The sequence below is a fragment of the Anabrus simplex genome, chromosome 1, assembly GCF_040414725.1.
Source record: "Anabrus simplex isolate iqAnaSimp1 chromosome 1, ASM4041472v1, whole genome shotgun sequence".
Taxonomy (NCBI): domain Eukaryota; kingdom Metazoa; phylum Arthropoda; class Insecta; order Orthoptera; family Tettigoniidae; genus Anabrus; species Anabrus simplex.
Window position 1 is genome coordinate 1109722722 of NC_090265.1, and position 16996 is coordinate 1109739717.

General features: G+C 39.7%; 1 protein-coding gene across 2 annotated transcripts in view; it reads right to left on the reverse strand.

The window, feature by feature from the left end:
- Window positions 1-16996, reverse strand: part of LOC136858071 (innexin inx3) — a 116690-nt gene that overhangs the window by 66404 nt on the left and 33290 nt on the right. The window contains exons 2-3 of one of the 2 annotated variants that reach the window (XM_067137325.2): window positions 11686-11794; window positions 10992-11165 (exon numbers count right to left, since the gene is read on the reverse strand). In XM_067137325.2, coding sequence (XP_066993426.2) covers window positions 10992-11154 — 163 coding nt within the window. In that variant the 5' untranslated portion in view covers window positions 11155-11165; window positions 11686-11794. The remainder of the gene's footprint in view (window positions 1-10991; window positions 11166-11685; window positions 11795-16996) is intronic. The other variant, XM_067137324.2, reaches the window with a different exon arrangement.

The following is a 16996-nucleotide window of genomic DNA, read 5'->3' on the forward strand; positions in this document are numbered from 1 at the left end:
AATTGACACTTAAAATCGTGTTTCAGGAGTCTGCTATTTCATAATTTCAAATCATAAACTTTCCACAGATAGACGGGACACATGTTTCACTGTTAACAGAGGCCTGGTGGGGGTATTTTTCTCGTAGACGGCCTATTATGCCACCTGCATGTCTGTGAATATGAGGGCCCTACCTAGGATGATTTCTAATGCTGGGTACACCATACACACCCAGCCCCGAGCCATTAGAATTAACCAATTATGTTTAAAATCCCAGACCCAGCCGGGAATCGAATCGGTAATCGGGACCCTCTGGACCAAAAGCCAGCACGCTAACCATTTAGCCATAGAGCTAGACGTTTCAATGTTAACCAGCTGGTAATCAGTATAGACTTTCCATTTCATTCATTTGGAGAAGAGAACGGCCCGAGGAATATCACGCAAACAATAGTACAAACTGCTTCTGACGTGGTCTATGGAATGCAAGTGAGCCAGCAGGTAGGGAGTCCCAGAAGTCAGGCTAACGAGCGGATACAACAGACTTTACGGGGCGACCTTGCAGTCGAAGCAAGCTAAAATGAGGAAACTCAGAATCGCAGTTTTGCTCGGACCCAAACCACATAGCACAGAAGGACCATATTCGCGTTAAGCCCGTTATAATCTGTAGGACCGCTAAGTGTAAAACCAGTTAAGAAATATAAGTGTGTTAATATTTTATGTTGTAGGCCATGTGTCAGATTTAAAGCTTCAAGATATGTGTAGCGTGTGTAGAATCAATTTAATGACGGCCATGTGTGTGTACGGCAAGATTATTGAAATGTCCACTATTGAGATCAACATGTTCTAATTAATCAGGACGGACGCCAGCGGACCATGGGGTGAACGAGATTGCATCTAAACGAGTAAGTCATAATAAAAATCTAAGATGTAGTTTACAATAAATATATATTATCATTACGCGAGTAGCCAGTCCTAATAATTATTCAGTGCTTTGTTTAGCGTTGTAGCGCAGTCAATATCTTTGTACAGTAATTTTTCTTTGTTCACGTACAGTTATAGTAATCATATTAATTCATATTTGCAACACTAATTTAGGAGTTAATGCAAAGGCTTGCATTTAAGTCTAATTAATATGCCGTAAGTGTTTATTTGACGTGATTGTAGAGATGAATAATGTTTGATTTTAAATTCAATGATCAATTTGATGTAGAAAGTTAAACCAGGCGAGTCGCTTCATGGAAACCAGTAGTAATATTAATAAGTGTAAATTAGGAACATTTTGTCTTTTTTGTTTGTGTGTTGAAAGATCATTTAAGTGATGTAGACAGGCAACTGGAGATAAGAGTTGATTGTGAGAAGTTGGATCGCCGGTAACAGTGATGATCATACTACGATTACATATTTCAAAATGGTAATAATGATGAATATTCAGATTTTTAGATAATACGGAACAGTTCGAGTGGATAATTGATTCCTGATCCCACCTGATGGACCATACAAGAGAATGTCTAGTAAATTATGTCATGTGGATTATTTTAAGAAAATATCTGGGAAAACCAATTCGGAGATAGTAAATGTTATAAAAAGGAGTCATTTAATCTCACCAAAGGTGCGATTTGAGTAACGAGGTTTATTGAACGTGGAAGAGGTCCAGATAAGTTGATTTCTAGAACATTATAATGAAGTCTTCGCAATTTAAATAAGAGAGGAGAAAGAGGAATTTCTATTCCAGCGGATAAGCTGATGCTAATAATAATGCCTGCGGATAAGCTGATGAGAATAGTATGTCAGTGGATAAGCTCATGAAAATGATGCAATTATATGAGAGGACAAAGGTAATTTATATGCCAGCGGATAAGCTGAGGGAAATAATGTAAACTAAGTGCTCACAGATAAATATAAGGACCGTAGTAGAGATTAAGAAAACCAATGTAACGCAACATCGCAGGTTAGTGTGATTACACACCTAGACCGTTAGAGATTAGCAATATCATGGTAATATTGTCGAGTTATCCTGAACACACAATTGAGTTTACTAGGATATTTGGAGAGAGGATGTCTTTTTATCATGACAATGCCTTTGATTTGGAACCATATGAGTTTAGGTTGACATCGCCTGTTTACATATTTTGTTGTGTTGTAAGCAAATTTATTTCATTTGTGTATAATAACGCAATTTAATTTCACTATTGCAAACCCCAAGAACAGACATGAAACAACACTCCTAGTCATGGCAAGCGCTAATTTCAGTGATTAGATCTCCATGGGCTCTGAAATTAACAAGCTTCATAGAATCAGACATTTAAGCAATTCGGTACTAGTGTGTTGAAGTTCAATCATGTGCGTGAATAACCTGTGTGTAAATAAAATAGAGTAGTGTTAGAAGCAGAATGTTTTTTATTTCAGCTGTGTTTTATTATTTTTAATAAGGTAGTGTAGATTATGTTTGCCTGTGACTCCCAGTGTAATATAGTCTTTTCTTTCTTTGAGTGGGAGAGTTGCCCACAGTATTTGATTTAATGTCAGGAAAGTAGATGGCTCGTGTAAAATTAGGTAAACAACTTCTTAGATTTATTGATGTTACTCAGGCAACAACCACAACAGTAATTGCATTACTGAACAGAAAATTTGTAAATTACATTTATAAGGTTGAATAATAGGACCAATTTATGTCAATTAACTGATGCCAATTATAGCTATTCAGTTAACCTAGATGAATTTAAGAATTCAAATCTCCGCGTGCTGTGTTTTATACAGTGATGTCAGTGTTTAGTTGGAAATTATGTTTTTATAATGTTTAATGTAATGAAATGGAATCATAACGGGAGTAATGACTCTGTAATTTTGGATGTTATGGTATTAAAATTCTAGCACCCACATTGTACCAGGTTATGGTTTATTTCAGTGGCGAATTTACTGCAATTGTCAGTGACATATTTTTATTATTTATATTTTTAAACTTTGTTTGTTAGTGATTCATGTGATGAAAACACGTCAGTTAAGCAGTAATCGTCATGTTGATGTACAATCAGTCTATGAGAATCCATGTATTGAAAGTTAATTAATTAGCGAGATTATTAATATCTCTTAATGAGTTTTAGGTAACCTTTGTGAAGTTTTTTTTTTTGCTAGGGGCTTTACGTCGCACCGACACAGATAGGTCTTATGGCGACGATGGGATGGGAAAGGCCTAGGAGTTGGAAGGAAGCGGCCGTGGCCTTAATTAAGGTACAGCCCCAGCATTTGCCTGGTGTGAAAATGGGAAACCACGGAAAACCATCTTCAGGGCTGCCGATAGTGGGATTCGAACCTACTATCTCCCGGATGCAAGCTCACAGCCACACGCCTCTACGCGCACGGCCAACTCGCCCGGTAATTTGTGAAGTTTAAATGTTAGAACAATTTAGTTTCATTTTCATGGTTTGATTACTTAGCTACACTGTCACTATAATAGCCACTTTTATTTGATTATTTCTTATTTTATTTTATGGGTGAGAAAATGTTTAATTTCATTTAAAAAAATTCATATATTTTGAAATTATCAGTCTGTGTCGGAGCATTTATTTAGTACGGTAGTATAGCCTTTACTTTGGTAATCCCTATAATTGCACTCAAAGACGACTTTGAACTGATCACCCCTGAAGAGAGAATCTCCACTAGCGGTATTTTATTTGAAGCCGAGGCAAGAACCGCAACCATACACCGCAGCTCTACCTATAAAGGGTGCAATATATAGATTGAATTATTATTATTTGCTAATGTCGCTCCGTGTAATGCGAACACATAAAAGCTGGCAGCAGGACTTGGTTCAGTCATACGCCACCAGATGATATTAATGTTGCTACTTGCTCCAAAATGACAACCTCACTGTATTGAATGAGCAGCATGAACTATTGTCTTCTGTCTACTATTGTATTCAATAAGCGAAAACAACACACCAGAGAGTAGAGCTAGATTCTGTCTTATGCCAATAAGTGATGTCAATGTTATTATTATGATTATTATTACCGTATTATTATTATTATTATTATTATTATTATTATTATTATTATTATTATTATTATTATTATTATTATTATTATTATCTAATCAGTTTATCGTCCAGGGTTGTACTTTCCCTCGAACTCAGCGAGGGATCCCACCTCTACCGCCTCAAGGGCAGTGTCCTGGGGCATGAGATATTTCGTTGGGGATAAAACTGGGAAGGAGGACCAGTACGTCGCCCAGGCGGCATCACCTGCCATGCTGGACAGCGGCCTTGTGGCGGATGGGAATATTGGAAGGGACAGGCAAGGAAGAGGGAAGGAAGCGGCCATGGCCTTAAGTCATGTACCATTCTGGCATTTGCCCGGAGAAGAAGCGGGAAACCAAGGAAAACCATTTCGAGAATGGCTGAGGTGCGAATCGAACCCCTTCTACTCAGTTGACCTCCCGAGGCTGAGTTGACCCCGTTCCAGTCCTCGTACCACTTCTAAAATTTCGTGGCAGAGCCAGGAATCGAACCCGGGCTTCTGGGCGTAGCAGCTAACCACACTAACCATTGCGCCAAAATGACAATTTCACCTCGTTGAATGAGAGGCATTTTGTCGAGAAAGAACCAAGCATACGAAATTCCATCTCAGCCGAATCATATCTCTACCATGGAAACGCCTACAACGAAGCATCCAAAATCAATATTTGTTAAAATGTCCTTCCTCAAACTTGTATGCCAAACCTATTTGGGGCCGGGTATGCAGTGAAATATCTTTTCGTAGCAAGGTTATATGGCTGAATGCCCTTCCGGACGTCAGCCTCATCAGAGGTGTTAATGAGGTGAAATGAATGACACGATATATTATAGTGGGAAGGAAGTGGGTGGAGCCCTATGCTGGCGCATAGCCTACTCCTGTCTACAGTATTAGCACCAAAGTATCTGTTCAAGGCTTTACGTCCCTATCGGACCGTAAGCAGCATCATATGCCCTTACGCCATATGCGCACTGCGAAAAGTTTTGGAATTTTATCCAAGCTTTTGGCACGCAATCTAGTTATTAGAAATTGTGTACCAACACCTCCCCTACCTTGCCGGCCAACGTTCTAAAGGCGACTCGAGCAGGCTAAACACGGTGTCCGATCATTTACGTTTTGACGATCATGGACACCGTGCGAACGGCACTAACCGTTCGAAATAATGTGCTTTCATAAACCAGAAAAAAAAAAAAAAAAGATTCACTCATTTCTCGGAAAGATAGTATTTTTCACTAAATAGCTTCAGTATGATGGTCATCATTGCATTGTTCCTGTAACTCGTATCTGGTACGAATTTAAGTCTCTCGAACGTTCGGTTTTCTCAATCTATATATGTATAATAAGAGTTTTGCCTGTACATTGCTCAGAATTTGAAAATAATGGTATTTCTTTATAGGTCATCTCCACGGTAACAAGGAAATGCCCTTTTTACTTTTCCGTAATTTCTGTCTGTCTGTCTGTATGTATGTATGTACACGCATCAATAGAAAACGGCTAAAGAAAATTTAATGAAAATCGGTATGCAAAGTCGGGGAATAAGTCGCTATAATCTAAGCCATAAATAATTTTATTCACGCTGAATGAAATGGTAGTTTAGGGAAAGGCCTAAAATTTAATTCTCAAATATTAATAGTGGTCGTATCGATAAATACCACATAACCAAAGTTATAAAGAATTAAATTTCCGACCATTTATGTCTTATACATTTTTACTGTACCGACTATGATAACACAGATATTCATGAATTTGTATTTCTGTTGCTAAGTCCATATCGACGCCGAGCCACGAGAAAATGTTTCAACAGAATTTAATGAAAATCGGTATATAGAGTCGGGGAATAAGAAACTACAGTCTAAGCTATAAACAATTTTATTCAACCTGGATGAAATTGTAGTTTAGGGGAAGGCGCATAAAACTTAATTTTTAAATACGTATGTTTTTGGTCCTATCGAAAATTACTACATAACAAAAGTTACAGAGAATACAATTTCCGATCATTTATGTTTTATTCAGTTTTACCGTACCGACTATGCTGAGTGGTATTTCAGAGTCGGAAGAAAACTAAATGTGAAGGCCTACAACATCAAAAGCGCATAACATTGATCAACAATAACATTACATTGACCATTGTTTGCTGTGATGTTATTTGTCTATTATGCTGCCTCTCAACTCCGATAGATGGCATTACTGCTGCGTACCGAGTATAATAGACTGACTGAATATTGGCAGGAAATAGCCGGGGAGTTAGAAAACGTCCTTCTTTAGCATGTCATTCCTCTGCTTCATACATTTTCGGATACAACTGGTACGTAACACACTGGTCCTTCATAGGCAGAGGCTGACTTAGTAGTAGTAGTAGTAGTAGTAGTATGATGGCCTGGTCTAGAATAACAATTTAGGCATATTCCGAATTATAGCATCACAATTCACTAAATAACTCAAAATTCAACCCTGAAAAGAGCAGTTTCTGAAGGAAAGCTTCTTCCTCTTCACTTTTATTAAATTATACATTCATTTTATTCCAAATTATCAGTGAAGAGGGGGTTTCTCCTCTGGCTTGGAGGAAAAATTTGCCTCGAAGTCAGATAGATTTTTCCGCCACCAGTGTAGTGAATTGATATTTTCCAACTCATCGCGTTCTCCTAGGAAACAGGTTAGTAAACGGGCATAGTTTTTGCCCTGGGAGTCTCCACTATTCCACCCTCTCCCCGCCAAACAAAGGACGAAGAGTGTTCACGAATCACGACTGTCTGCTGCTTGGTCATTCCAGCTCTGTGCACTGTTAGATTGTCTTGTTCGTTAAAAGTGTGAAAATATGTGGTGTTTCATTTGATCGAGTATTTCATATGAAAGGATTGCTTTTAATAGCGCCATTCCTACTGACGTCATTGTAATGTATGTTCATTTCAGTTGGAAAAACCACTTAGACAGCCTTTCTGAGGATGTAAAAAGGCAGGTGGAGAGTGAGTGTCTACCATTATAATGAAAACTCCCCAACCTGATTGTGACTGATGGTATGCAAGCGGGTCTACCATTACAATGAAAATTCCGTAACTCAGTCTTCATTATGGGAAAAGATGTTTGGCGACTTCCCCGTCGCGTTTCTAGGGTAACGTTAAGAGCTATGCAATTTAATACAACTTTGCTCACGACGTGTACACTAGAATTCCGTATACAATGTAGAATTTCATAGCGAAGCACGGATACATCAGCTAGTATACTATATGTGGAAGGCAACAGAAGTCACGATGTAGCGTACGTAGTTCGACCACAGCCGAAAGATATAGCCATGTAGCTACGTCATTATGGCGAATCTGAGGCAATAACTTCGCTAATAGAAACGTATTTTTCTTTAAGTACAAAAGTCGTCATTGTGAGAGGCCCATTGTATTATTCTTGTAAAGAAGACATGACGGATTTTATGTATTTAGATATAGATATGTATAGATATGTATATGTATAGATATGTATTTAGATATAGATAAACTCAACATTTGGTAGACAATTTCCTATGTATATTCCATTTGATGGTTTTGACTTCAGATCCGGGTCGTGCACTATGGCTTGTGTTATGAGAAGAGTCTTTGTCATAAAATAAATAAATAAATAAATAAATAAATAAATAAATAAATAAATAAATAAATAAATAAATAAATAAATAAATAAATAGTCCGCCTCTGTGGTGTAGTGGTTAGCGTGATTAGCTGCCACCCCCGGAGGCACGGGCTCGATTCCCGGCTCTGCCACGAAATTTGAAAAGTGGTACGAGGGCTAGAACGGGGTCCACTCAGCCTCGGGAGGTCAACTGAGTAGAGATGGGTTCAGTCCCCACCTCAGCCATCCTGGAAGTGGTTTCCCGTGGTTTCCCACTTCTCTTCCAGGAAAATGCCGCGATGGTGCCTAACTTAAGCCATGGAGCCGGACTGCGACCATGGTGAGGAACCATCAGTGATACAGGCTTGTTTTGAAATCAGCAGTGTAAGATTGTCAAAAGTTATCATCAACTAGTGACAGAGATTATATTGTAAAAACTTTCCTCGCTGCTACTTATATTAAGGTAAGGGTGTTATCTGCCCGAAGGCAGGTCTGTACCTCCGCAGAGGTGTGCCTGAGCCGGAGTTTACGTGCGGTAGGGTGGCCAGTTCCTTTCCGCTCCTCCATTCCCTTACCCCCACCAACAGCGCGTGGCAACCCATCCACTTCTCGACCACACCCAATGTTGCTTAACTTCGGAGATCTCACGGGATCCGGTGTTACAACACGGCTACGGCCGTTGGCGCTACTTATATTAGGCACCTGCCGAAAACTGACATTCTCTTGCTTACTGATAGCTTATAGACGACAAAAATATTTTCTGATTCCTGATGTTGCTGAAGCCACTTGGGCTCTTTTCCTTTCCGGTCGGCGTTTAAAGCCGGATGCTCTTACGGACGTTTCGTGATTTCTGAGATGAAAACCTCAACGCAAGATGGACCAGGACTCGAACCTCAGTCTTCCATGTGGGAAGTCAGCAGCTGACTCACAGAACTAATTACGCCCGCATATTATATTATATTATATTATATTATATTATATTATATTATATTATATTATATTATATTATATTATATTATATTATATTATATTATATTATATTATATTATATTATATTATATTATATTATATTATATTATATTATATTATATTTGGAATATGCCTAAATTGTTATTCTAGACCAGGACATCATACTATTACTACTACTAAGTCAGCCTCTGCCTATGAAGAACCAGTGTGTTACGTACCAGCTGTATCCGAAAATGTATGAAGCAGAGGAATGGCATGCTAAAGAAGGACGTTTTCTAACTCCCCGGCTATTTCCTGCCAATATTCAGTCAGTCTATTATACTCGGTACGCAGCAGTAATGCCATCTATCGGAGTTGAGAGGCAGCATAATAGACAAATAACATCACAGCAAACAATGGTCAATGTAATGTTATTGTTGATCAATGTTATGCGCTTTTGATGTTGTAGGCCTTCACATTTAGTTTTCTTCCGACTCTGAAATACCACTCAGCATAGTCGGTACGGTAAAACTGAATAAAACATAAATGATCGGAAATTGTATTCTCTGTAACTTTTGTTATGTAGTAATTTTCGATAGGACCAAAAACATACGTATTTAAAAATTAAGTTTTATGCGCCTTCCCCTAAACTACAATTTCACCCAGGTTGAATAAAATTGTTTATAGCTTAGACTGTAGTTTCTTATTCCCCGACTCTATATACCGATTTTCATTAAATTCTTTTGACCCATTTTCTCGTGGCTCGACGTCGATATGGACTTAGCAACAGAAATACAAATTCATGAATATCTGTGTTATCATAGCCGGTACAGTAAAAATGTATAAGACATAAATGGTCGGAAATTTAATTCTTTATAACTTTGGTTATGTGGTATTTATCGATACGACCACTAATAATATAAATATTTGAGAATTAAAGTTTAGGCCTTCTCCTAAACTACCATTTCATTCAACGTGAATAAAATTATTTATAGCCTAGATTGTATTGACTTATTCCCAACTTCACATACCAATTTTTATTAATATAGGACTACTAATAACAAATATTTGACAATTAAAATTTAGGCCTTCCCCTAAACTACCATTTCTGTCAGCGTGAATAAAATTATTTATGGCTTGGATTGTAGCGACTTATTCCCCGACTTTGCATACCGATTTTCATTAAATTATCTTTAGCCGTTTTCTAGTGACAGACAGACAGACAGACAGACAGACAGACAGACAGACAGACAGACAGACAGACAGACAGACAGACAGACAGACATTACGGAAAAGTAAAAAGGGCATTTCCTTGTTACCGTGGACATGACCGATAAAGAAATACCATTCTTTTCAAATTCTGTGCAATGTATAGACAAAACTCTTATTTTTATATATAATATAATATAATATAATATAATATAATATAATATAATATAATATAATATAATATAATATAATATAATATAATATAATATAATATAATATAATATTCGCCTCTGTGGTGTAGTGGTTAGTGTGATTATCTGCCACCCTCGGAGGCCCGGGTTCGATTCCCGGCTCTGTCACGAAATTCGAAAAGCGGTACGAGGGCTGGAATGGGGACCACTCAGCCTCGGGAGGTAAAGTGAGTAGAGGTAGGTTCGGTCCCCACCTCAGCCATCTTGGAAGTGGTTTTCCGTGGTTTCCCACTTCTCCTGCAGGCAAATGCCGGGATGGTACCTAACATAAGGCCACGGCCGCTTCCTTCCCTCTTCCTTATCTATCCCTTCTAAACTTCCCATCCCCCACAAGGCCCCTGTTCGGCATAGCAGGTGAGGCAGCAAGGGCGAGGTACTGGCCATTTCCCCCAGTTGTATCCCCGACCCAATATCTCACGCTCCAGGACACTGCCCTTGGGGAGGTAGAGGTGGGATCACTCGCTGAGTCCGAGGAAAAAGTCAACCCTTTAGGGTAAACAGATTAAGAAGATATTATATTATATTATATTATATTATATTATATTATATTATATTATATTATATTATATTATATTATATTATATTATATTATATTATATTATATTATATTATATTGCCCATAGAATTTTGAACGCAGGGACGAATGGTCGAGTTCAGCTAAAGGGATCACAGAAAAGAACGAGAAAAATCACAGAAAAAATGACCATCGGTTCAGTACCAACTAAAGCTTTTGCTTTCTTGATGTGCCTGGAATTCTACAGAGCTTGTGGTCCTAGAATTGGTTTCTTCAGACTTCTAAGAACTCATAACTGATAGCCTTGATACATTCGGAAGACTATAGTCGCCAGCAAGTGAATATTATTATTACCGGTAGATATTACTGTATTATGCAATGATATTATGTAAGATAGTAATACACACTGCAGAAGATTACATTGTAAATTTAATGTATGGTAAATTTGGTTTCATACCTTTTTGGAGGAAAATAATAATTATGTCTTACCTATAAGGCTGTTGGCTGTAGACAGGATACAGAATAGGAAGAGAATCATCGATGTAAAACGGTAATGACAGCGGAACACTGAATTGTCGATGACGGGCTTATCTTCCAAAAACTGAACTTTGGTTCGACTCCCCAATTTCGACACATAGCTGAGCATCGACATCTTGGATCACTCTGAAACACAACAGTAGGATGTTTTGCTCTCAACTTAGCTGTTAAGTTGTAGCTAAAGACTTTAAAACAGTTGTTACACGATAGAAATGGTGGGGGTAAGAGGTATGCCGATGACAGGAAGGCCTCCTAGTGTGGTTTGTCGACACATTTCCTTCATGGAGTTTTGATAGCAGTTATCACGTACATAATCTACTTACTACAACGCACAGAATACGTAAGAGGAAAACGGAAAAGCAAGGCTATTTACATCATTCCCCGATTTAAAATGCGCTCTCTAAACTATGCGTTGTGTAACACGTAGTCAAATTACTCGAAGTAGTAACACATGCTCAATTTTTGAAATTTCCTTTTTTTTTTTTTTTTTACGGAGGTATGACATTCGCATCCTCACATCAAACCTCAGAATGCCTTAACTGATAGTGTGAAAGAGGCCTATCATATGGGATGATGTAATTTGCCTGACCTTTTTTCGTCATGTGAATTGCCTCCTGTTTACTAGAGTTGGTAATACACAAATTACCTCCCATTTGTCATGGACGTAGGAGCTTCAAATCCGCCACTGAGTGCATCTCACATGGCACCACCTGCCCATCCACCGAAATGACGTCATGAAGCCACCAGCTTCCCGTCTATAAAGTGGGCAGAACAACGTCATCAATTAGATGCACTACTAAAACCTCAAGAAAGGTATGAACAAATTATTCCTTACAAAATTATGTCAAAAGGATACATTTGGTACTTGCGGCAAAATTAAAAATAGATTTCCCTCATCCACAATTTTAAGAAATCGTAAAAGAGAGAGTTGGATATTGAAGTGAAAAATATAATTTAAACTAATCAAATTATGTGAAGAGTCCCTATTTTACCAACGTTACTCAAGAGTTATATTATACTTCACATACTAGCTGAAATATATTTTACCGGATGAGTTGGCTGTGTGGTCAGGGGCACGTGACTGTGAGCTTGCATCCGGGAGATAGTGGGTTCGAATTCCACTGTCGGCAGCCCTGAAGATGGTTTTTCCGTGGTTTCCCATTTTCACACATGGCAAATGCTGTTGCTGTACCTTAATTAAGACCACGGTCGCTTCCTCCCAAATCCTAGGCCTTTCCTATCCCATCGTCGCCATAAGACCTATCTGTGTCGGTGCGACGTAAAGCCACTAGAAAAGAAAAAGATATTTTGGCTCTAAGTTTGTTTGTCCAACCCTTGTCCCGTTTCTCTACGGGGTCGGGTATGATGTAAGATGAATCTGTCATGGCGGGTTTTTATGACCGGATGCCTTTCCTGCCTTTCATCAGAGGAGTTAATGAGATTAAATGAATGATGTGATATATGCTACTAGGAAGGGAGAGGGTATGTGCCGGCACATACCCTACTCCTGTCGAACAGCACCAAGGGGTCTGCTCAAGGCTTAACGCCTCCGGGTCTGCTCAAGGCTTAACGTCTCCATCCGACGGACGAATCACCATGAACAGCGTCATATGCCCCCATTCAATATGAGCACTGAGGAGAGGTTTGGAATTTCATACAGGCTTTTGGCACATAATCTAGTGATTAGAAATTGTATACCACCACCTCCTCCTTCTTACCGGCCAATATTCTGATGGTGAAATTTTTTCGACCAACGGGACTTGAACCAGCTAACCATGGTGTTAGACCGTTTAAACGTCAACGCCTTAACGATCATGGCCACCAGGCGGGCTTCAAATAGATCGATACAAGTTTCATGTATGTCCAACACTTATCCCGTTCCTCTGCGCGGTCAGCTATGAAGTGAGATGAATCTTTGTAGCGAGTTTTTATGACCGGATGCCCTTCCTGATGTCAACCTCATCAGAGGAGTTAATGAAATGAGGTGAAATGAATGACGTGATATGTGCGGGAGAGGTTGAAACCCGGTGCCGGCACATAATCTACTCCAGTTGAATAGTACCAAGGGGTCTGCTCAAGGATTTACGTCCCCATCTGACGGATGAATCACAATCAACAGCGTCATATGCGGAGTGGTTTGGAATTTAATCCAGGCTTTTGGCACGCAATCTAGTGATTAGAAGTTGTATACCACCACCTCCCCTATCCTGCCGGCTAGCATTCTGATGGTAATTTTTTTCGAACAACGGGACTCGAACCGGCTAACCGGAATCGGACCGTATAGACTTCAACGCCTTAACAATCATGGCCACCACGCGAGCTCTATTTTGGCTCTAAGGAACCATGCAAAATTAGAAATATTATAAAAATTATAAACAAATGAAGTCCGCCTCTGTGGTGTAGTGGTTAGTGTGATTAGCTGCCACCCCCAGAGGCCCTGGTTCGATTCCCGGCTGTGCCACGAAATTTGAAAAATGGTACGAGGGCTGGAACGGGGTCCACTCAGCCTCGGGAGGTCAAATGAGTAAAGGTGCTTCGATTCCCACCTCAGCCATCCTGGAAGTGGTTTTCCGTGCTTTCCCCACTTCCCCTCCAGGCAAATGCTGGGATGGTACCTAACTTAAGGCCACGGCCGCTTCCTTCCCTCTTCCTATCTTCCATCCCCCCGCAAGGCCCCTGTTCAGCATAGCAGGTGAGGCCGCCTGGGCGAGGTACTGGTCATCCTCCCCAGTTGTATCCCCGACCCAATGTCTCACGCTCCAGGACACTGCCCTTGAGGCGGTAGAGGTGTGATCCCTCGCTGAGTCCGAGAAAAAAGCCAAACCTGGGGGGTGAGCAGATTAAGAAGATAAACAAATGAATTTTATGCAGTGTTTTCAAAAACATCATAACTCTTATCAGTGTTAGTTGTAAATTAATGAAATTCACATACAAGACAAACTATTAATATGACATTCAGATGGCATATTTTTAATTAAAATAACCAGTTTTAATAAACGTATTGAAATATTGTCATGTTATAAAGCCACTAGAAGACTTTTCAAAAATGCATCAAAGTTATAAACATTTCAAATAATATGATAAAAAGGATTGGTACCTCCATTTTTAAACAAACAACACAACTCGCGTTATGAATGTATCACTCAATTCGTTCTATTTAAAGGGTGCTGTTATAAAAATGTTTACTTTTCATTCGATGAAGCCTATTTAATAACTAAAAATATAGCCCCTTTTATTTGCTATTTTTCTTCTTCTTCTTCTTCTTCTTCATCTATTTACCCTCCAGGGTCGGTTTTCCCCTCGGACTCAGCGAGGGATCCCACCTCCACCGCCTCAAGGGCAGTGTCCTGGAGCTTCAGACTCTAGGTCGGGGGATACAACTGGGGAGAATGACCAGTAGCTCGCCCTGGCGATCTCACCTGCTATGCTGAAGAGGGATCTTGCGAGGGGATGGGAAGATTGGAAGGGATAGGCAAGGAAGAGGGAAGAAAGCGGACGTGGTCTTAAGTTAGGTGCCATCCCGGCATTTGCCTGGAGGAGAAGTGGGAAACCACGGACAACCACTTCCAGGATGGCTGAGGTGGGAATCAAACCCATCTCTACTCATTTGACCTTCCGAGGCTGAGTGGACCCCGTTCCAGCCCTCGTACCACTTTTAAAAATTTCGTGGCAGAGCCGGGAATCGAACCCGGGCCTCCGAGAGTAGCAGCTAATCATACTAACCACTACACCACAGAGGCGGACTATTTGCTATTTTTTCCATTTAAAATGTACGCAATGGCGAATACATTTCTACTAAACTCTCAAAAAGTATGAACAGAAATTCCCTACAAAATTTAGTCAAACGGTATTTTTGGAAGCCCTCTCTTGAAGACGTGAAAACATTTCTGGGTCCGGCCTTGATTCCACTGAAAACTTAACAGTCCTTTTAACACCAGTCATCCAAATTTAAGATCTTAAACGAATACAGAGGGACACATATGTGACACTTAGAAGCCTGGGTAAAAGAAATAAGTCTGTTTTAGGCAAACACATTATTTTGTCTTGCACTTCCACAAAAACAGATTATTCGACTTGAGTCTGTAAGGGCTGTTTGTTTCATATTCCTGCCTATCTAAAGTTTTAACTCACTTTAATTTTTGTAACGGACAGTTTCTGATCAATATTTTAACTACATTTTAATCCATATCATTAATTTTTGCGATTTATGATTTATGCTTATAAAACTGGGAGCTCTAAATGTGCAAATGAGAAGGTTACAGTGGCGTATTTATAAACGAGAAGCACGTTCGCTCTCTCAAGTAAAGAGGAGGTGATTTACGTAAACGGGAGGCAATTTGCCGTCTCTGTATTCAAAAGGAGATTATTATTATTATTATTATTATTATTATTATTATTATTATTATTATTATTATTATTATCATTATTATTATTATACCTCTATGCTCTGTGCTTTGTTCCATCAGGGGTCGCCGAGGCCGAGGGCTGTTAGGTCTTCCGGCAGGTCATCCATCCAGCGCAATCGTGGCTTTCCTAGAGGACGTCTGGTGTTCGATCTTCCCTCGAGTAACTTCTTCACAAATGTCTCTTTGGGCGTGCGGGCTAGATGGTCTACTCACGGGATTTTTCCGCTCCTTTATTTCTGTAAGATATTTGGCTTCTGTATCAGGAGATAGATTTCTTCATATCTTCAAATGCAATCGATCAAAAAGCCCAGTCCCAGTAATGATCGCATTCCACGACTGGAATTAGCGTAGGCTATCAATGAATTTAAAACAATTGTACGTTCTTCAAGAAGCAGTTCACTTTCGGTACCGGAATGCTCATGTTCTTTCCGAAGGAGATCACGTGACCGGTCAAGCACAAGGGCAGGACAGCGTTTTAACCCTAACAGATCACTGTGCTGGTATTATTTTAAAGATCACCAAAGAGCAAAGAAATGTCAAAGCTATTGCACATACCAGTCATGTTCCATCATCAATTCTAGTAATCTGTCAAACTAGGACGCTCTACACTAGTGGCAGCCGGCGACTCGCGCCGTCTATCTTTTAGTTACAGAACCAGTGGATGTAGATATTTAGTTGACACATGAATTGATGTATCTTTAGTTCCTCTTTCGGCTAGTGATCGCTGAAAGAAAGCAGAGTGAAACATTTATGCCAAAAATGACACATGTCTTAGCTCTTGGCTTACGGCCCAACTTTTCATGGAATTTTCTGTTTTCGTACACACAGTATATATATTTCAGTAGATCTAAAGAACAGGCGACTCATTGACTCAACAACGTCTTCAGTGACACCTGGCACGCTAGTTACGGTTTCGGGCATAGTCAGTTCACGTTGCGCCACCATATCAGAAGCATGCGGACGTTCTAAAGAAATTTCCCAACTTGCAACATGAAAAAATCCGAGGTGTTGATCTTCTAAGAAGCAGCCTCGCAGCTGCAGCACTACTGGCTCATCCTTCTTCATACTTACCCTTCATTTTAATGGTTGATGTCTCAGATTGTGCAATCGGTGTATCACTAGAGCACATCAAAGATAATATTTTGCCACCTTTAGCATTTTTCTCTATGAAACTCACCAGTGCGGAGAAGACAGTGGACCTCGCTGCCTACTCTGACGCTAACCATTTTCAGTATTTGTTAGGGGGACGTGATTTTACAATTTACACATACCACATGCCACTCACATTCAAACAACGGTTGGAGAAATCTTCTCCTTGACAGATCCGACATATTAGTTTAATTGGACTTTCCACCACCGGCATAAGTTATACCACTAAAAAGAAATCATCGCAGCCGACGCATGCTCACAAATTGCTTCACTCACTATACCTTCAACTATACGAACGGAACAGATTTCGGAGATTCACCAGTGTGACGAAGAGCTAACACATGTTAAGAAGTTATCGTCACTCGTGTTCCAAAGAATAATATTGACAAAGGGTAAGGAAAT